The 23647-nt window shown below is 35.7% G+C and overlaps 1 protein-coding gene across 2 annotated transcripts in view; it reads right to left on the reverse strand.

Moving 5' to 3' along the window:
• Nucleotides 1-23647, reverse strand: part of OstDelta (oligosaccharide transferase delta subunit) — a 196836-nt gene that overhangs the window by 168817 nt on the left and 4372 nt on the right. For both annotated transcript variants that reach the window (XM_090392911.1, XM_090392912.1), the window contains exons 2-3: nucleotides 16083-16276; nucleotides 74-169 (exon numbers count right to left, since the gene is read on the reverse strand). In XM_090392911.1, coding sequence (XP_090249037.1) covers nucleotides 74-169; nucleotides 16083-16276 — 290 coding nt within the window. The remainder of the gene's footprint in view (nucleotides 1-73; nucleotides 170-16082; nucleotides 16277-23647) is intronic.

The following is a 23647-nucleotide window of genomic DNA, read 5'->3' on the forward strand; positions in this document are numbered from 1 at the left end:
ACAATTACAAATATCTAGAATAAAAAAAATTAAATGACCTTATTAAATATATATATATATATATAATTCTTACCTTACAATTTCCTAGAAGTTTACTGGCTCCTGCTGCATGAAATACTGACTCCAAGCTTTTAGGATCAACTTTTGATTTAATAAAATTACATGTTTCCTAACCAAAAATAAAAAATAAACGTCAAATTTCACAACAAAAATTAAACAAGAATATGAACTATATTTTCAAATGGACTACTAACTATATCTTCATTTTATTTCAAGTTTCATATTATTGTGTTGTCCTGGATAATCATTTATGTTAATTAAGAGCAAGAAGAGCTCATTTGGATTACGATAGGCCTAATTACTGGCAGTTACACACACACACCCCAAGGAAGTGTGTGTATAAAGTATAGAGGAAAAGGGCATTATACAAAGTTAATTTGGTTTTGGAACAAATACAAGTACAAATACAGCACTTCATAAATTTTATACATAAAAATGGGCTGTGTTTAATATATCTTAAAATCATTACCTAATTTTTTTAAGATGTTTCTCATTTCTGTAGAAAAATATTCTTTGATTAGGCTATTGCAATTGTTTGGATTTTATTTCTTATTATGTTTACATATCTATTCTCTATTTAATATATGATTGATTTATTCAGCTAGGGAGGTAAGTGAAGTTGTCTACAAGGATAGCTGGTCTTTTCTGTGACAAGACTGCTTCTTTAACTTGTCTCCACATGGTGGAGACAAGTAGAAGAAGAAAAGTGAAGATAAGGATACCCTAGATGTCTGGTGTAATTACTATGAGACTTAAATGAAACAAGCAGTGGCAGAACCATTCTACAAAATTTTCAACAGGTATGCAGAGTACATATCAGGTACATATCAAGTACAGGTATGCGAGTACATATCAATACTTAGGTAGAAAAAAGCCATAAAAAACTTGAAATGTGGAAATGCAGCTGGAATAGACAATATTCAACCAGATATTCTTAAGTATGGGAGGTATAAAAGTTTTGCAGTAGCTACACTGCATAAATCAGCAGGCTTAGTCAGGAGGTCAAATTCCAGATGATATAGCAGAGCTCTCATAGTTCCATCTATAAAATAAGGAATAAAGCTGAATGTGAGAATTACAGGAATTTTTCAAACTGTTCCAGTTTGAAAAATTCACAAATTTCACAACTTGAAAACAGGTTGTGAAAGATTATGGAAGAGAAACTTGAAGAACAAGCTGAGTTCAGAACAAATACAGGTTGTCAAGATCTTTAAGACAAATAGTTGAAAAATCTCAGAAAAAAAGGTTTTTAAAACACTACAATGATATGGGGAGAATGAGAATCATTTTACAGAGCAATACACAGTCTATATTTAGGTTGTCTATCAGCAGTTAGAATTGAAGGAAATAGGTTTGATATACAATTAGGTGTAAGACAAGGATGCATATTATCTCTGCTCTTATTCATCTATATGGATCACATTATGAAAGTAAGTAACATTAGGTCTGTTATTAGAACTGGACATGTCAAATCAAATTTAGTTCTCTGCTTTATGCAGATGAATATTCTTGAACACGTCTAGTTTAATTCTTAAGGGTTCTCTAACTAAATTGAATAACAGCTGTAACAAATTTGGCATGAAATTCTGCAATAAAAAGACAAACTATGAAATTATAAAACTTAGGCTTCATTCTGAATGGAGATCCCATAGAAAATATTTCAGCTATTTAGTTTTCAGTGAGGAAACAGACAACAGAACAAGCAAAGCTGGTATGGTAGCCAGCTTAATTATCTGGAATAAATAGAGAAATTATCCAAAACACCAAACAGTATACAAGACAATGTTCAAATCAGTTTTAAAGTTATGGATCCGAGAGCTGAGTAGTTAAAGCACTTGATCAAAAACTAGAGACCACATATATGAGGGTTCTGAGAAAAATTAGGGGAGTGAACCAATTGCAGAATCATTTAAAATGAAGACAGAGGGGAACTTGACATTGTTAGCATTCAATAATGTCAAGCAGAGCTAATCTAAGGTGTTATGGTATGGCCACTTAAATCGAATGGACGAGAATAGGTTAGCAAAGCAGGTATTTGATGGCAAAGATGACAGGAAAGAGACCCAGAGGAAGACGAAAGCTTAGGTGGATTGATTCAGAAGTGACTTAGACCTTAGAAGCACGATATTTTGGATATGACAATATTGGAGCATTCACAGGTAATAGATTACTTTGGAAGAAAATTGTTGATAGAAGATTAATAATAATGTAAACTTAATCATGTACTGCTGTAATAGTAACCTAAACATACCATGAGGGTACATATTAGGAATTGGATGATATAATATGAGAACTGTTTTATGCCTAGTTGTCTACTAAAAACATTAATATTTACATATTCAGTGTTTTTGATGAACGAACAGTAGCCTATAAATGTATAAATCGCTAAACGGTAATGTTTAGTATGGTATATTTATTGTACATTGCAATATCCTTATACAGTAGATGCCATTAACGGCCATGTTGGGAAGAGCACACTGTTTGGCACAATTAAGGATGCCCCGATTACATAATGCTGCACATAATGAGTTGAATAGGTGTATATACATAAAACAAAATAAAAGTAGAGAAGTATTTTGTTTATTGAGTAGCAAAACTGCTGATTTATAAGCTTAAACAAGTGGCTTTAAATAAAGTAAAATATTTGCTATAAAATTAATTTCATTTATATATGTATTTATATACAGGGTGGCCATAATTAAAGGTGTTCAGAGTCCTGTAGCAAAAAATGCATTGGACAAAATTCAACCAAATTTGGTGTAAGTACACTCTGAAACATGGGGATTTTATTGACAGAAGAGAAAAATGGTACAAAATTCTACCACCAGGGGACATTTGGCACTATATGCAGATGGTTTGGGATTAAACAGTAATGGCTAGAAAACAAACAACATATCCATTTTCGTGTTCATATAACTTACATGTGGTTCAATATGTCCTCCTTTCAGATGTTCTAAGAACTGAATTCTGTGAATGACACTTTCTATAGCAGAACGCAACAGATGTGCACCGATTTCAGATTGCATCATCTGCTGCATTATTCTGTCTTTCATAGGTTGAGATCAGGAGAACGAGGTGGCCATGCTGTGGGAAATACATAACTAATCACTCTGTGTTCTGTGAAGTACTTTGGTAACATTCGCTGTTCTGCCAATCCAGTGGTGCTCCATCTTGCATGAATATAGTAGAGTTGCTGTAGTTGCAGAACAAAGAGGTATCTCTTGATACCTAACAGAGATGGTACAAGTTACTGGTCCTGTCGGAAGTTCTTTGAAAAAAGTATGGACCAATAATAAATGATGAATGGTTTGATGGAACATGTGAGGGTTATTCGCAGCCAAAATACAGCAACTGTGCGAGTTAACACTACCATTCAGATAAAAATGTGCCTTGTCACTTCACAAGATCTTCCAAGTCCATGCATAATTTACAGACAAAAAATACTAGTGGTGGTGAGCAGTAGCTGGCATTGCTGTAGATGATGGAGAGTTGTAGAGTGGGTGCTCTCTCAATAACTCCTTGGAGGTGCCACAAAATAATAATAAGCTTAAAAGGATCTCACCTTATTTAGGCCTAAAAATATGGCAGATAATAATGAACAACTGAAATCCAGAAGAATTGCAGGGTATGATATTCAAGGAGCTGCATATCACCAAGCTCATGGCTGTGCAACTTATATACACAATAATGTAGAGAATGCTCACTTAATATCAGTACATATTAATCAGAATATACACAGCATGAGTTAAAGATTTGAAGATCACAGTGTGAGAAAGGGATGTTCCAAGAGGGTGTGAATGGGTGTGTAGACAAAGAGATGACCTGGGATCAAAGTCAAACAGTTGGATTTGAATGTTCTAAAGATGAATAAGGAGAAAAAGAAATGGCTTGAGTCGAGCACAGAGAAGTCAGAAATAAGTGCCATCAGTGGAACTAGCTATAGACCCAGGAATAACCTGCTAAGTTTATATACAAATGCTAGAAATATAAGAAACAAGGCAAATGAAATGGTTGCATTTGTCCAAGAATTCTCGGAATAAGTGAGACATGGTTAGATGAGGATGACATCCTGACAGGAAGAGAGATGGAAGGGTATGATGTGTTTCATGAAGGCAGAGGATAAAGAGGGAGTGCTACTGATGATAGAGAAAGAATTATGTCCATACAAGATAGAGATGCAAGCCAGTGGTTTTGAAGCAGTATGGTGTGAGATAGATGAATAGAATGAAACAGTCAGATGTTGTTACAGACCTGGTAATGTGGATGGTAGTGACCATGAAATGTATAATCAAGCCAAGCAAATAAGAAAAGGGTGATTATTATGAGCGATTTTAATTATGACAGAGACTGAGATAGCAACAACTGGAAGTAAAGAAAATGAGTTTCTCAAGTTTTTGAGGGACAACTACCTCAGACAGTATGTAAAAGGACACATGAAAATTGAGGATCTTGGATTTGATCTCACCAAAGGATGTTGTTATAAATGAGGTATCAAATCACCCTTCAAGTTGGTGGGAGTGAGCATGAAGTGATTACCTGGGTGGTTGCCAGAAGTGTGAACACCTCTGTAAGGAAAGGTTATGTGGAACTACAAGGCTGGTGTGATTATGAGGAGCCCAGGAGACAGCTAGCAGCAGTAGCATGGAATGAGGACTTAGCAGCAAAGGATATCAATGCAGCTTCAGGAATATTAAAGAACTGTGTAATAGTAGCAATGTCTAAATGTATTCCAAGGGTCAGAAGGTTAAATAAAGTAGGTGTAAAATGGATGAAGAGATTAAGCATGCAATAGAGGAAAAAGGCATTATAGAGACAGCATAAGAGTGGTAATAATCGATCCCATTAGGATTACAAAGAACAGGAAAGGAGGACAACTTGGTAAGGGTAACAAAAGTGACTGAGCAGCAGTTAGCTAATGAGGCCAAAAAAAAAAAAAAAAAAAAAATCTAGGAAGTTCTTTTGATATGTAGCCAGCAAAAAAAAAGAATGATTATGGAAGGATGACAATGATCGGAGAAAATGGTATAAGAACAAATGCTGCAGAAGATAGTAGAGATACTTAATGAGCAGTTCATAAAGGTTTTTCATTCTTGTAAATGTGTCATCATGGAGAGTTTGAGAACAGTTGATAAGTGATCAAGAGAATATATGGGAGAACTGAGCAAACTTGATGTTAATAAGGCTGTGGGACTTGCTAATATACCACCATGTATTTTGAAGGAATGCACCACAGAGTTGGTATCTGCCTTGACATTATTTTAATGAGTCTTGCACTGGATCAAGTTCCAAAGGAGTGGAAGAAGGGCAAGATTGTGCCACTTCATAAGGGAGATGATAGAACTCAAGCATGAAATTATAGGCCTATCTGTGTGTCAGATGTTGTGGTTAAGTTGTTGGAGAACTAGTATCCAGAATCGGGGTGACAACAATGGTATTTGTTGTCAAAGATGGACAGCATGCATTTGCTAAAGGGAGGTCATGTTTTAGTAATCTGCTTACTTATTACAGTAACAGCTTCCTTGGACAGAGGAAAGGGATACACAGCAGTATACTTAGATTTTGCAAAGACTTTTGATAGAATACTGCATGATAAATTGACAGTCAAACTACAGCAGATGGGGTTGGATATTAAATTAGTGCATTGGATCAGAGACTGGTTTAGGGCCATTACTTGTATGTTAATGATTTGGATGGCGATATTCAGTTGTTTGCATATGATGCAAAGTTGGGACGTACTATGAAGATTAGAGAAGATATGGACTTACAAGACTTCAATAAATGAGTGCATGGACATGGGGATGCGAGTTCAATATTGTAAAATGTAAGGTTTTAAAATTTGGGAAACAAAGATGGGATGTAGAATTTATGCTCTGGTGGGGATATATTGTTGAAGGTAGAGGAAATCTTGGTGTGATAGTGGATAAAGATCTGAAATTTAAGGGCACATTGGCAAAATTGTGATGCAGAGGACACTGACTTGTAGAAGTAGAGAGATTCTTGTTCCATTGTATAAGGCTTTGATTAGGCCACACATGGACTACTGCACACAGATTTGGCCACTTGGTTTTCTAAAGGAGGAAGAGATGTTGAAAAGGGTTCAGAGATGACTAAGGTCTCTGGAATGTCGAATATGATGAAAGGTTGGGAAGATGCAATTTACAGTCCAGTGGATAGGAGGAAGACTTGGTGATATGATAGAGACCTACAAGTTAGTAAGGGATTGTTATAGGATCAATGTTAGAGAGGTTTTACATCAAATGATGGGAGATCGGGGAGAACCAGAGGTCATCCCTAAAAGCTGTATAAGGAAGATGAGCAGGGAAGTGAGAAGCAGTTTTTTGCATGCAGAGTTGTGAATGATTGGAATGTTTTGCATAAGAGTGCAGTGTCTGCAGGGAATTTGAATGCGTTTAAGGCACAGCATGAGCTGTGTGTATGAAAAGGGACCTCCTAGATGAGGCTTTGACTCCATGCGGGTCTTGCAGTAATTATAATAATATCCTGTACATCATTTGAGGATACATATCAGGAATTTGATGATGATGAAATAACTATGGCCTTAAAGGAGATTAAAACCAGCAAAGCGCTAGGCTTTCATGGTATTCATCCTGAATTTTTGGTTAACTGTTACAAAAATGCTTGTTAATGGCTAACAAGATTCTTTTCTCATATTTTAAGGATGGGAAACCTTCCAAGAGCCATGAAAGGAACCAAAATAATAGCCATTTTAAAACCCAACAAGCCTCAGGATCAAGCAGCTATAGCCTAATTGCACTCCTCAGTTGCTGTTATAAGCTCCTCAAGGCCAACAGAATTGAACCAAGTTATCCCCTGATTGTACAACTACATTGAGCTTAGCAAATCTGTACAACTACGATAGCAAACTTAACGTAGTTGTACAGATCAAGTGCTAAGCCTTACCACCCATATCAAGCCATTCTTTCAGATGTCTGAAAACTTGTTTGTTGACCTTACCGTCACATACGACATTGAAAGAGGGGATTGCTATACAAGTTGATACAGGTCATACCATGCCAATCCATCACACGACCTATTGGTAACATGCTTTCTGACAGGCTTTCATGGATACTGGAAAACAAAATGAGCAAACTGAGAAAGTTGAATGGGCTCCCACAGGGCTCAGTATTAGCAATCTTATTCAATCTATATACATCTGATCTACTGACAACTAGGTAAAAAAAATTGCTTATGCTGATATAGCCCTCATCCTCCAACATATGAGCATCAAAGTAACTGCAGATATTCTCACAAATGACCTTAGAATTATTGTGACATACTTTTATAAATGGAGACACCAAACCTCAATAACACTGAGGTAACTCTTTCCACCGAAACACCAAATTGGCAAACAGGAAACTTCAGTCCAGTGGACTGAAGTTTCCTGTGGACTTTAACAACATAATGCTGCAACACCAAGACTTCCCTAAATATCTGGGTGTTACCTTGGATAGAACACTATTCTGATCAAGATATCTGGAGAATATCTTGTTAATCAGAACCTGTAATTAATATCATACAAAAACTGTGGTTCAATAAAGGTTCTTCTGCTACTACACTGCGTATTATTGCAGTAGTAGCAGAAGTTGCATTACTGCAGCAGAGTATTATTCACCCGTATGTCTAAACAGTCCTCATATCAAGAAAATCGACATGCAAATAAATGCAGAAATGAGAACAGTAACAGGCTGTTAAATCCACTCCCATTATGGGAAGTGAAGGGTCATTTCCCTTAATGCATAAGTGACCTTTCCCTTATGCATTATACAAGCAAGGAGGTGTGCTTTGCATTATGGGAAATACTGAGACAAGGAGTGATGAGAGCTTGGTCCACCTTTACCACGAGTTGCCTCAGTCCTGAAGATACTTCAGGTGCAAACTTTGTTTGTTTACACTTGGATAAAGGATTAAACTAAATTTATTATAATCTAACCAAGTGAAAAAAAACTTCTAACAGTATCTAAAGCTTTCTCCAGATCCATAAGTCAAATAGAGCAATTTTTGGGAGGATATCTCATAAAGAAAATATATTATCCATATAAAAGGCAGCAAAATCAGATAGTTATTCTGAAATTATTGGGATATCTTGAATTCCATTTTTCATAATTCAAATAAATATCCTGTTAAACCAAACAATCATTCCTATACAATTCTTGGGGTCTTCCTTACTGTCTTTATAGATGGATGATATACACTTCTTGAAAAGAAGTCAATGGACACCATCACATAATGAACAAACAGCCATTATGCACACCATAAGATATAGGATCTCCTTTCACAGCAATGACTGCAGCAATCCTATGGTGCATACTTTCCACAAGCATGCAATAGCAATCAATGGAAATTTTGGACCATTCTTCATGTAGGTATGTATTGAGGTCATGGGGGGCAGACATTCCCAACCTCACCCAATGTTCCAGTTCATTCCACAAATATTCGATATGGTTGAGATCAGGGCTCTGCATGGAAATCTTTGAAAAAGTACTTAAATGAGGTATCTGAATGCATCCCTAGAGTTCGAAGAATAAATAGGTTGGGATTAAGTGTGGTGATATTCATGTCCACAAACTACGCAGCTACAGCAGCAGCCTTATGACATGGAGCATGGTATTGCTAAAAGGAACAATGATCGGTTCCATAGCACTACATTGTCCAGAATGTTCAGATACCTGAGTTCAATGTTCGTGGTAGTTTAGTTCATGGTCCAAAGCCAAATCAGAAAAAATAACAGGACCATAGCATTACACCACCACCTCCGAATTTCTGACATTCACTAACCTGCACCAGTTCTTCTGTTCAGCAGAGGGTGTGGCATAATTTATTGCTCCATCTATAACACATCCCACAGTGGTGCAAACATGAGTTTGCACCACTGAAGACTATGCTACATGTTGGTTTGAATAATGTGGGAATTGCATATTGCAGTCCTAGCATGAAAACCCATGTTGTGAACCTTGGTTCTAAATGGGCAGGCTTATGTTCTGGTCGATGCCCAAAACTCTGCATTTAATATGGCAGTTTCACATATTATCCTTTGTAGCAATGTACGCTTGTGTTTGGTGAGTGGAGCAGTTGTCCACTGCAGGTAGCACTTGAGATGACTCCCTGCACTTCCATCTCAATATAGTATCACTGACTGTTGACCTGGGATGGCCCAATATGTCAACAATTTGCTGAACAGATAGGCCTGCAACATGGCATCCTATCACAATGCCTTTTTCAAGCTCTGTCAGTTCCCTTCTAGCAGCCATTTCACATGGACAGTCACTAATGTGGGAGCAATCATATTCCTTCAATTTATATTAGCTACAAACATGTGACTTGTTATAGAAAGTTTTTTTATCTTGGGTATATACTACTGTGTTAAAGATACCAAGCAATTTTATAAGCTAGGTTTTAATAATTTGTCCCAAGCAAGCAAACAGACAAGTAAGTCAAGTTTGCACCTGAATATAGTTCAAGTCCAAGGCAACTCGTGGTAAAGGTGGAGTAAGCTCCAATCACTTTCCTTAGCATTTTATTTTTATTTATTTTTTTTTGTTCAAGCACAAACTTGACTTACTTGTCTTTGCTTGGGAAAAAGGATTAAAACGTAGCTTATAAAATTGCTTGGTATCTTTAACATAGTATATATCTAAGGTAAAAAACTTTCCACATCTTACTCTCATCCTGAGATTTTTATTTAATAAGGTCAAAGCACCTCGTGGCTTGTTTAGGTAAAATTTATAAGCTCTGCATTATTTCAACCTTGGCATTTTTGGGGTCTGGATCCCACTGATGAGACCTCAATAAAGGTTGAAACTGGCTGCGTAGTGGCCCTTACCTTTAATGCATAGTGTTGGATCCTACTTCTTAATTTATACCTTGGATCCGACATGTTAGTCACTATGATGTTCTTAAACAAAATTATAAGTTGCTAGTTGATTTCTAATTCAATATAGAGAAAATTTATATTTATAGACTGCACCACTCTATATCTGAATTAGTTCAAGAATTGAAGAAAAACCAACTTGCAACTATCCTCTTTTATATGATGTTATTATATATACTGGCCGAGTATATTTAACCTACTTAATTTTCCCGCTTTGGTTCGAAATTTTACGAATGGTGCAGTAAAAGAGATTCAGGCATAATACAACTTTTCATTAACAAAAACAAACATTTAATTTTAAAATCATAAATTTTAAACTTAACTTCAAATCAGTAATTAAGATATCACAATCACTTCAGCTTCTCCGAAAAGTACAATTAAACTCTGACAAGATAAATCTGTTATCTTTATATCACAGTCTTTTCATAGTTCCTTAAGTTCCAAATACAATAAAAATTGCAGTAATACCTCTTCATAAACAGACACTTTTAATTCTTCGCGATAGTTACTGTTAACATCAGGGAATTCTAAGATGAAACTCACACACTTCTCTGAACAGAAATATTAAAGATGGAATAATCTTACCGTTAATCTTCTTCCTTCATCAACATACACACAAACACTTTTTATAACTGTAAACACTTAACAATAAACAGCACTCATTAAAATAAACCTAGCATTAACTGAATTAATTTACGGGCACAATACATATAATCAGATGTTCTTGTATGAAGCACTACTGATTACTCTTGAATTAGGGCAATACACAATAATTCTTTAACTTAGGGTTTTATATGTACAGATGTTCATTCCTCCGGCATTCAAATAATTCTTTAGGCACTATAATTCTAAACACCGCTATCATTAAACACAACCCTGTTGCCTCTATTTATTCTCTAGTTACTTCTTACTATGCTTTACGTTTCAGTGTGTCCTTGAAAGGTCGGCCCTGAAAATAAATCTCAACTAAAATATCGCTAGTCATTCAGTAGTCACTCAGCTATCTTCAGTTGCTTTATTTGTTATTCAGAAACTTATTAGCTAACTGCTTCTCAACTTGTAGACTTTATTTAGTTGCTTGAGTGACTTGCCGACACGCTATTATCGCACTGTGATTGCCGAATGCCCAATTCCAACCTAATGCCAATCCTTCTCTCTCTCTAATAAATCGCTAATGCTCTAATCTCCTAATTCCTTAATAATTCCAGCATTCGTCGCTTATATATCTGTTTTTCCTGCCTAAATTCTTCGAGATATCTTTAACTTTCCAGTAAACTTTCAGCATTTTCAATAAACCTCCTCTTCACCATGGTGTAATCCCACCATGGGCATGGATGTTTGTGCTTGTCTGTGAAAATACTAGTGGCGGTGGTCAACGGTAGATGGCATTGGTGTAGATGATGAAAGTAGTAGTAGTTAGTGGATTTAGTGGTGGAGAGTTGTAGAGTAGGCGCCCTCCCTTGATGAGTCTTTGGACTCCCTGGAGGTGTCATGTAATAATAATAATGCTTTATTACTATACTTGAACATCTCTATCATTTTGCCAAAGCTATCCACCTTCGGTTTTTATATGCTATTTTAATAATTCCCTTAAAATGTTGAGGGAAAATGATGTCTTGCTTGATATCTATAAGAAGCTTTTACTTGTTGCACAAATTTCCAGACCTCGGTGATGATAAATTTTAAATTTAATTTAAATTTTACTGTAGTTTTCATCCCACACACTTTTTCTTTAGCCTTATTCACCATTCTTCTCACTAATATTGTTGTACTCCTCTATCCCAAGAGGTTTATTGCTTAACCATCTCATCCAACATATTGTGTGCAGAAATATGTGAAACATCTTTATTATATCTTATTAGGAGTCGGAATTTTTTCTGGGATAAAATCTAATTTTATGAAAGTATCAATGACTTTGTTCTGCTTCTGTGTATGCCTGATTCATTTTTATTTTTGACTTCTCTCAGAGAAGGAAAGAAGAAAGGAAACTCACTGTGTAGGCCTTTATGGAGATAGGACATTCTAGAAATATTTTCTGGTATCAAAATATTTTTTATTTTGACTAGTTTAATGAAATACTTTGTTTCATTTCATCAGCAAATAACACAGAGAAACTAAAACCAGAAAGAAAATAATACCTATGCCATTACTACATACCATCTAATATTATTTCTAGAATTCCAAGAACAGAAACTACTCCTCAGTACTGTTGCCATTCAGCATTATAGCCTGCTTTCCAATCAATATGCAGTAGGTTCAAATTCAGCCATGGACATGGATGTTTGTGGTCTTCAGGTGGGAAAAAGTGTCCAGTGTGAGACCACTGCTAATCTGGTTATTAGAGGCCTGAAGTAGCTTGAAAAAGTTCCATGTTTCATCTAGAGAAAAGCTTCTGAATTATGTAAATATAAATATCCTTGCCTCACACAAGGTAATAATGGCATAGGTTTACAAACTTTGAGTAGAATTTAATTTCTCTTTTAATCCACTTTTTCATTAATCTTTAATCCTAATACTTTTCACTTGTGCTATCCTCTATCTCAAAGAGGTTTTCTACCATCTCATGCAACATATTTCATACAGAAATGTGTAAAACACCTTATTTTTAGAATTTTTCCTTGAATGAAATCAAGGAATATAGAAGCCACATAAAATACTCTTGGACAGCAAATTTTATTAAATTTAAAAACCTTCAGTTGTAGAGAACATGCTCAAAGTCGTTCAGACAGCTAGCATATGTTTTGCAAGCTCAATATTTCTACTCAAAATTCAGATAAAAGTATTACTGATATATGGAGTATCATCATAAAGTATGTGGAGGGTGTGGGCACCTGTCCCTCATAATGCCCTAAGAACCCATGAGTAAATAGCCAATGACATTTAAACAGGGGTACTCCTAAACTGAAGCAGGCAAAATAGCTGTAATTATAAAAAAACTTTTTTTTTTTATTACTGGAGTGTTGCCAGAAAAATTGTCAATCATAAGTTAGCAATGATATAACTTTTCGTACATTGCTATCGTAACATTCTATACATCTCCTTAGGGTACATGTCAGGAATTTGATGTTTGTTTTACTTGAAATAAGATACATTATTTTTCAAATTTTCTATGCCATTGAAACAGTTTACAGTCTTTGCACAATGAAAATCCCTGATGCCTCCATATGAGAATAGGTCCATCTTTAAATTAAAGATGCCAAGAAATTATATTCTTGGTTTCATCCTTTATCCAAGTGTAAGCAAATAAAGTATGCACATGAAGTCACTTCACAACTGGGCTACTTGAATATAGAGGCTAAGGCAATTGATGTGAAGTAATTGTGAAGTAATACTCTATATTCAAGTAGCCCAGTCGTGAAGTGACTTTGTTTGCTTACACTTGTATAAAGGATGAAAACAAGAATATAATTTCTTGGCATCTTTAATTTATAGCATAACAAAGTGAAAAAATTTTCAACTCTTTCATCTTTATTATTATTATTACCAAAGATCCCATGAAGTCAAAGACTCATCTGGTTGAAAGAAAAGATTTTTTATTAAAGAAGTACAATTATATTAACCCTTTGAGCAGTAAATTAAAAATTCATCTCACATTCTGTCATAAACAGATGAGAAAAAAATTAAAAGTTGTTGCTAAGATTGCAGTCCTTCCCTGCAAAAACTCAAATGCCAATGTAAATTTATGGCTTTACTATAGTAATTACAATGTGATTACCTTACTGTTTTTGAAACAGTGACGTATACATATATTGCAAAGGGTTAATGACATAAGCATATTAATGTTAGAAGAGAAATTTACACATATGGTAATAATAGTTAATTTTTTAGTGTTAAATTATTACACAATATTTTTCTTGGTTACTAAAAGTATCTTTGTGGATACAAAGAAACAAGCACATGTATTTCTAGCAGGATTCTACATTCCTAACTGGTGCCCCTCTATGAGTAGCAGTTGTCTCCTTGATTTTCCATAAAGGCAGCTGAATATTTCACAGTACCAAAAATCTGGAGGATCATCATGAGACCTTCAACAAAATTCCATCCATATCTAGGAGGATCAGCTAGCACTCTAGGATCCCAGCAATTTACAATATGTCTGTTTACCTTCCTGTTGGTGTATCTTCATGTATGTGCTTGGTGTATCTCTTGTGCCCATGAAGATGCACTGGCAACGAAGATAAAATATTGGTCTAATAAATAATTTTTTTTAAATGTTGGGCCCATACACGAGAGGTTGGTTGATCAACCTATAGTATGTTAGTACCATCTATGGGTAGTGGGTTGGGAAAGGAGAAACTTGTTTACATTTAATTTAAAAGTCTGTATATTGTATTCCTTGGGAAATGTTTGGGGAGGGGGGGGGGGAAGAGACTGTTCCACAGTATACAGCAGAAGTAGGGATGAAGGAGAAGGAAAAGAAACTTGTTCTGTGGGTTTATTTTCCTTTTCTGAAACAGCATTAATAATTCCTCCACAGAGTGGAGGAATTATTGATGCTGTTTCAGATGAACATTTTCCATAGAAATATTTATAGAATATACAAATTCCAGAGACCAAATTCCTTTTTTTCATTTTCAAAATTATGGATTTTACAACCGTATTATAACTAACTCTTTTTTTTATTATCCCGACGTTTCGATCTTCATATCAAGATCATCATCTTGATATGAAGATGATGATCTTCATCATCATCTTCATATCAAGATGATATGAAGATGATGTATTTTAATGATAAAACTCTTTCATTTTCTTTTCAATAATCTTTCTGTATTTTAGTCTACAGTTCACATCTGAGAGCTGCTCAACTTTTATTCGCTTTAAAACTTTCTTACATGTTATTCTTTTCAATATGAAATTCAATTTTATCCTGCTCAAGACTAAATAGTGATCACTTCCAATTTCAAATCCTCTGTACACTCTGGTGTCCTGCACCAGGGAGAAAACATCACTATCAACAATAACATAGTCAATGAGACTTTTCTTATTCCTAGCCTCTTCTCTCCATGTGAATTTGTGCACATTTTTATGTTGGAACATGGTGTTAGTAATAACCAGTCCATGTCTTGAGCAGAAATCCAACAGATATTTGCCATTATTATTAGCTTTGCTCTTTTCTCCAAATTTTCCCAAAATATTTTTGTATGTCTCACAATCATTTCCTACTCTGCTATTTAGATCCCCAACAAGGACCAACTTTTCCTTTTTCATTGTGTCAGTTGCTTTTTCTAAAGCCTCAAAAAATTCCTCCACTTCTACCTTAGTAGAACCTTCTGTGGGACCATAGGCACAAATAAGTCTCATTGTCCAGTTCCCCATTCTCATATTTGTCCACATTACTCTACTTGAGACTGACTGCCATTCAAGAAGCTTAGCCTCGTATTTTGTGTTGAATACTATGGCTACTCCTTTTCCTTGATTGTCATTGCCTGAATATAACATTTTGTATTTATTGCCCAGAAAGATCTCGCCAGTTTTGGTCTTTTTTGTTTCAGTCACCCCTATTATGTCGATCTGGTACTTATCTAATTCCTCAGCTAGCTCCATTTCTTTGCCATTCAGGCTTCTTACATTGATAGTACCAATCTTTAACTCTGGTGATGTTGAGTTGGGGTTTGTTTTCAGATTTGTGCATCCTGTTTCTCCTATATATGGTATGTTACAGGTGCAATGAATACGGTATACTCCATATTTATTTTATTTTTCTTTTTTCACTAGGTCATGCTAGTAGAATAACATGTGATCAAATCATTGTTTCTCTAGCTTATGGTTTGTAATGTAACTCAGCTTGTCTTGTATATTTGTCTATGCTCCAGATGATGATCTTGATATGAAGATCGAAACATCGAGATAATAAAAAGGGTTAGTTGTAAAATCGCAGTTGGTTGTAAATCACGGTTGTAAAATCCATAATTTCGAAATTGAATGCTGATCACCGTGTAACATTAAAAGAAAGGATCCAGAGACTAAACATCTATGTGAAAGTTAGGGGAGTGAGTTGGGTCATTTATTAGTCTAATTGCTCTCCTCTGTATTTCAAGCATTTTGAGGGAGCTTTTAGGAGATATATATATAATATAATTATTTTAATAATATAATAATTATGTGTGTGTGTGTGTGTTATATATATTCTTACCTGAGCATTGGGTATAGTTTCCTGCAGAAGAGTATACCCTAAAATAGCATAATGAGCAGTGATCAGATCTGTGAGTGGCCATGCAGTGGAAAATACCTGATTTAGTCTTGTGCGATCGGCTGATGTCAAGTATGTGGAGGGTGTGAGCGCCTGTCCCACAATGCTCACTGCAAATATCCCTAATAATATTATACCTAAAATAAACAAGTAGTTTTATTTAATAATCTGATCCCAAATGACAATGAATGAAATTGATTTCAGTAAAATTCATATGAAACTGATACATGCAATGTCTTTACTAATACAATGGTAGCATCAGAATCTGGAGTAAATAACAAAAACTGAAGTTAATCATGAGTGAAGAAACCACTTATTCAGAGCAAAATATTGTTCCTAAAGATCTGTAGTTCATGACATCTTCAGAGGCAATCTCTTGCTTTCCCAATATCCTCTTGAAAAAAAAAAAAAAAAAAAAAAAAAAAACTATGTATCCGTTTGATGACATAATACCAAAGTATGTAAGCCACAAGTTGCATCTCTCTCTCTCTCCCCATTAAACTCAGAAATTCACATTTCCTTCATTCTATTCTTACAAACTAACAGTCTTGATACTATTACTTTTTTTAGACAACCCAATTCAGTCTATAAAATGACTAAGGGTTAGATAATTCAAAAATCCAGCTTTACACATCAAGTATTTCTGTAGGCCACTGCCTACAATAAGCAGGATGGTAATCTCACACAGAGCAATGAAATCATTTATTCAAGTTGTAACTCCTAGCATTTATTCATCCTACCCCAGAAATCCAGACAACCCAATCTATATACAATAGTCCACATATAGATTGACAAATACTTTAGTGTTAGTCACTTTCTTATGACATTTTATAACATCACACTGTAGTTCCTTGCACTTCTCATAAGTGCATAACACTTGCGAATTTTGACCTGATATCCCCAGACTATATAGAAACTTTCATGGCCTACACATGTAAAAAAAATATAGAATTTTATTCAAAAACTGATATATTTCATGCCACATATTATGCAGATCAACAGACAGAACTTCAAAATATGAATCAAGGACAGTTAAAGCAAGTGCCTACTTCCTGGTGATAGGATCACGTTATTTCAAGTTTGAAAACAATTGCAAATTGCATAGATAAAAAATAGAATGGTTAACGTTCAAATGATTTCATAGTGTTTCAAGGAAAATGTATTCAAATCTGAACCTGTTGGAATGAACAAATAAATAACTGTGCCTAGTGTCACAAGCATGAGAAGCAAGGCTAGACTTGTCGGATTCCAAAAATTACCTTGACCTCTATAGAATCAACTCATTGTGGGAGGTCAACACTAGCTAATAAAGCCCATCATACCACTTCTTAAACTCATCCCATGTTTGCACTTTGATCACTCTCAGGCAAAGCATTCCATGCTCCAACTACTCTGCATATAAAAACTTCTTACCTTCACCACTTCCTTTTATAACCTTCAGGGATTTCCCCTTGTCCTTCCTCTCCTTTTACCATATGAAAAATTTCCTCAGGGGCAATACAATAACCCTTCAACAGCTTATATGTCTCAATCATATCCCCCACCTCTGTCTTCTATCCACCAAACTACAGTCTGCATGTACTCAGTCTATCTTCAATCAACATTTTTTTTGCCCTGACATGTGATCAGATCAAAGCAAATCCAGGTGTAGTCTGATCAAAGCTTTATAAATGTGACCACCACACTTTTTTTTCTCTTGTGGTCAATGTCCTTATCAACAATGCAACAATTCTCTGTGATATCTTTTGCAATGTCTTCTGCACTTCAAATTTCTATCTACAATCACCTCATGATCCTGTGCTTCCTCCACTTTTTCCACTATACTCCACAAAGTGAGAATGAAGTATCCCATTTGTGGATCCCTTGACATCCCCATTCATTTGCCACCTTTCTGGCTTGTTCAAATCCTGTAAATTGCTCCCAGTAGTCCTGTGACAATATCATTGATATGAAGATTGAACACTGATAGTGATCAGTAATGGTCCCAGTACTGAACCCCATAGAACATCATTTGTAACTTTCCTACTCTAAAAAGTACCATGATGCCAAAAGGTGAGCTGTACCAAGGGCCTTGTATGCCTTACCCTCATCTACTGCTCTTGTTAATCTATTGTAAAAGGTAACCAAATTACTAACTATTATAATAACGGAATTAACTCACGTAAATTATTCTTTATTCGTAGAATTTTCACCTGAGTATCACAGGCATTATCAGTACAGGTACAAGGCTAATTAAACAATAACTGTTATATTTACAAAGCACCACCTAAGTAGCTAAGGTTAAATTTCCTAAATTTATTTAATTATTTTTTTAAATTATTTAAATTTAATTTAGTTATTTAATTATTAAATAATAATTATTTAATTATTCAATTATAATTTTAAAAAAAAATTTAATTTTTTTGTAATTTTTTTTTATATGCGTGTATTACAAGTTTGATTTCGGAACATTGGCTGGTATTTTTGTTGTTAATGCATCAGTATGTGTGACAATGTATCGATAGCGATGCAGGGAGTATGATTCTTGGGTTGTGTATTATCAACATCCGTGTTTTGCTGCCGTTGATTAGAATTGCGTTTTGGTGGAAGTATGTTGCGATTTCATTTAGGTCTTGTACTTTGCAGAGCTGTGTTAATGTCAGTGTGGATTGCTAGTAGTGCAGTGTCATCTGCATATTGAAATAATTGACTTCTTATGAATATGTTATGAACATTGTTAATGTATGTGTTGAATAGAGTGGGTGATATGGCACCTTTGAGGCACACCGTGTTTTATTTGTATACTCCAACTGTGACGTTCCTATTTTTGTTACTTCTATTCTGTTTGAGAGGTAGTTCTTGAACCATGTATGCAGTGTTCCTCTTATACCTATTGAGTATAGCTTGGCAAGTAGTATGTCATGTTCAAGTGAATCAAATGCTTTGGTTAGGTCCAGCAGTATAAGGACGTCGTACTTGTTTTTGTCGAGAGCTTTGTTTATTGTGTCAGCGATGTCTTCTAATAAAGTAATGGTGCTTTTTGTTTTCTGAAAGCCGTATTCGTTTTGTGAGATGATGTTTTATTTCTGTAAATAGATCTGTAGTCTGGTGTGTATCATTTTTTCTAGAATTTTTGAGATGACTGGTAGCATAGCTATTGGTCTGTAGTTCTGAGTATCGTTTCTTTTGCCGTGTTTCTATATTTGCGTAATTACTGCAGTTTTTAATTGTTGTGGAATAATGCCTATGTCGAATATTCTGTTCACGAGTTTCAAAAGTATTGGATTTCTTTGTTCAAAGTGTATTATAAGGTCTGTGAGTCTTCTTTTGTCTATTCCTGGAGTGGTCTTTGGTTTTAGTTGTAGGATTGCTCATTTCAGTTCCTGTTTTGTTACGGGTGGAAAATACATCGTTTGTTGTTGACTTTGTGATACAATTATATGTTAGGAAAGATTTGCTGCTTTATAAAGTACTATCTCCCACAAGGGGGAAAGACATACACCATTGGATCTGTTTAGGTTAGGGAATGAAGTAATGTTTCACATGTTTCTTTGTATAGCCGTTCCATTAGGAACAGACTTTTGTGAATGACTTTTGTCTTGTTCCACTTAACTCTATGTCTAGTGTTGAGGGCATGTTCTGCAATTCCAGACTGTTCAGGTTCAAGGTACTGGATGTACGACTGGTGTTCTTCTAACTGGACCTGAGCAGATCTTCCTGTTTGTCTGAAATATAATAATCCACACAAGCAGGGAATCTGGTAGACACCTGGATAGCTGAGGTGTGGGAGCTTGTACTTTGGCGACATTAGGAATGTGGAGATTTTTCTGAGGAGTCGGAAAGCCACACAGATATTTAATGGTTTTAGCACCTAAGCTATGCGTTCACTAACCCCGTGTACATAGGGGATAGGTATGTGTAGGTTCTCCTGTACTTAAAGAGGATACTGGAGCACGACTACTTAAAGCTCTTTTTATGAAGGACTTCTTATAGCCATTGGATATGAAGGAGGAATTAATATACTGTAATTCTTTTCTTCTGAAGAACAAACGAAGTTGGCTCTATGAACTAGTTTTTATAGTACCTGCCTTTTGGCCGGGATGGTGATTCAGTGTGGATATACTGGCCTGTATGAGTCTCTTTCCTATAGACTGTGAATTATAGATAGCCATCTGGTTGGTGAAGAATTAAGAGGTCTAGAAAGGCTAATTGCTTATTTACTTCTACTTCAAGGGTGAACTGGATCCTTGGATGAAGTGCATTAATTTTTGAGAGAAACTGTTGTAGTTCTTCTGAGGTGCCGTTCCATATGGCAAAAATGTCGTCCACATATCTGAACCAAATGTTAGGTCTGGGTGTAATGTTGTCAAGGATACGCTGTTCAAAATGCTCCATGAAGTAGTTGGCAATAGCAGGAGATATTGGATTACCCATTGCTGTCCCTTCGATTTATTTGAGTGTAATGTTGTCAAGGATATGCTGTTCGAAATGCTCCATGAAGTAGTTGGCAATAGCAGGAGATATTGGAAATTATAAACTTAGGAAATTTAACCTAGGCTACTTAGGTGGCGCTTTGTGAATATAACAGTTAGTGTTTAATTAGCCTTGTACCTGTACTGATGATGCCTGTGATACTCAGGTGAAAATTCTACAAATAAAGAATAATTTACTTCAGTTAATTCCGTTATTATAATAGTTAGTAATATGTCTACTCACGGTATTTCCTTACTGAAACTTGTAAGCAAATTACTATTACTGTAAAAGGTAACCAAATAATTAAAACAAAAGAATCCTTTAATCCATGCTGGCTTGCATAGTGGGAGAACCAGGTCATCCCTGGAAACTATAAAGAAGGTGTGTGAGTAGGGGAGTGAGAGGCAGGTTTTTTCGTGCAGTTGTAAATGACTGGAATGCCTTGCCTGAGAGTGTGGTGTCTGCAAGGAGTTTGAGTGTGTTCAAGACATGATATGATGAGCTGTGTGTGTGATAAAAGGACCTCCCAGATGAGTCTTGACTCCATGAGATCATGGGGTAATAATAATAATAAATATTGCCCTCATCTGTCCAATTCTGTATGAGTTCTTAGCAATTTATCCAAAATCTTAACCACAAGAAGGAATAGAAACAGGCCTATAGTTTGATACCTCCATTCTACCACCACATTTACACAATGGCACTAATCTTGCCCTCCTTCCACTCTCCAGGAACCTGTCCCATTGCAAGATTTTCATTAAACAGCCAAGTTAATAGTACAGTCAGTTCCACAATGCATGACCTTAAAACTGATATTTAGCATACACAATGGAATACATCTTCATTCACTTCTAACACTTCACCAATTCTTATTCATCTAGGAATAAAGCCTGCTGTACTAGGATGGAACACTGATAGTGATCATTAAAGAGCTCTCAACTATGTCATATGCATTAGTCACCAAAGTCCCATCTCAATCCAGCAAGGTAATCCATCCACTATCATTTTTCCTCCTACTTGCCATATACACTAGGGGGAAATCTACCTCCCTGGTACCTACAGGGTACCCCCCCCCCCGAGTTCAGGGCTGGTAAGCCAGTTCTCCTTCAATTCTGACTCGAGACATGAGACAACAATGTATTTGTCGCATGAAGGCAAACACACTGTTGGATGTTTCAAAACAAAGAGACAAAAAAACATATAAAAATGTCTAAAATTTCGGCATATGTTTTTATATATATATAGAATAGAATATATATACACATACACACATGCGTATTTTTCCATGCATAAGACAAACCCTACTTTTTCGAACCCAAAATTAAGAAATCAATATTTTAAACATAAAACAGAACACATTTGATATTTTTTTAAATATTCAAAGTATATTTAGTAATTAGGTAATATTTTTATGATACATACTAAGATGCATTTTCTGGGCTAACTTGGTTTGTGTTCTCATGGACAACGCTTCTCTCCTCATTAAGTTGAAGCACCATTTTGCCTTTCCTGTGTTTATTTAAATAATGTTTATTTCTCTTGCAAACCATTTTGCCTCATACTGAATAAACTTGGTTGATACACATATCCCACTCTGGCGCTGCTCCATAATTCAAGTATTAAGCATCTGCTCCAAGTTTGGCCATTTTGATGGTTTTCCTCTTAAGGCCCTCTTCTTTTTTTGGCATCCCCAGTAGTTGTTCTTCCTGTTTTCTCTGCTGTCTAATCATATTCAGTGGGAGAAGGTCCAAACTGTCTCTCTGAAACTTTATTTCCATGTTCTTTTGCATAATTGATGACTTTTAATTTGAATTTTGAAGAATATGACAATTGTTTTTTTTTTATTTTTGGATATTTTTATGGGCTAGTGCTCAAAATATTGTTAATGCATTAACTTACTCTGCCAACAAGTTGCAGATGTACTAATGTTTTCAGAGTTCTGCCAGTACCTTGTCTCCACGAACAGGCTTCTGCCTGTTTGCCAAGACAAGGTACCAGCAGTTTCACCATGGCAACCATAGGCCCTCAACCGGTTACCCCTGTGTATAAGACGACCCCCAATTTTTGGTCTAAAAATTTTAGAAAAAAGTAGTCTTATACACGGAAAAATATGGTGGGTGGGTGTGTGTATATTATATACAGGGTGTTCGGGATAAATTTGACATATTTATAATTAATTATATTTTTCCGTAAGTTACATGTATTAACACACACTTCTCTTCGTTTAAAAGTTTGGACCCTTCTTCATTCATATACAAGATGTCAGAAAGGATGGATAGCTGGAACCCACCTGAATCATGGAAGAGAATACCTTGTATCATGACGATTCGTGCCCGCCATCAAAATAAGGATATTACGACTGCTTCCCAATGCTCCCTGAATACAGTAAAAACAATCAGGCATGAACTAGAGACTTGCAATGGTGACTACGAGGATGTAGCAAGAAGAAAGATCCCTAGCAGACGATCTGATTGCGTTCGTACAGCAGAATTCCTCGCAAATCTGCAGGAACAGGTGTTGAAGAACCCTGGCATTGGAATTTGGGCTTTGTTCGTGGAGTTGCTAACTGTAGTCAAGCCCTGGATAACAAGGGTAGCCAATGGTAGGCCGTATGTATGGCAGCAGGATTCGGCCCCTTGCCACACCTCTAGGAAAAGTCAAAAATGGTTGTCTGAAAATTTCTACGACTTCACCAGTCCAAATGTTTGGCCTCCAAACTCCCCAGACCTTAACCCCATGGATTATTTTGTATGGGGCGCAGTTGAAAAAGACACCAATCGCACTTCCAGTAATACAAAAGCCCAGTTAATGGATAAAATTAAAACAGTTTTTGCGGCCCTTCCCAGGGAGACTGTAGCATCAGCTTGTTCGAGGTTCCGAAGCAGAATTGAAGCTGTGATCGATGCTAATGGGGGTTATTTTGAGTAAATCTTGTTGATAGTATTGTAATTAACTCTGCCTGTAATGTTTTTTTGTCAATTCATTAAATTTAATAGATACAAAGAAGATTTTCTTTTTCCTTACAAAACTGTCAAATTTATCCCGAACACCCTGTA

Source organism: Typopeltis vanoorti, chromosome 5 (genome assembly GCF_054136105.1).
Source record: "Typopeltis vanoorti isolate ZY-2024b chromosome 5, IOZ_Tvanoo_1.0, whole genome shotgun sequence".
Taxonomy (NCBI): domain Eukaryota; kingdom Metazoa; phylum Arthropoda; class Arachnida; order Uropygi; family Thelyphonidae; genus Typopeltis; species Typopeltis vanoorti.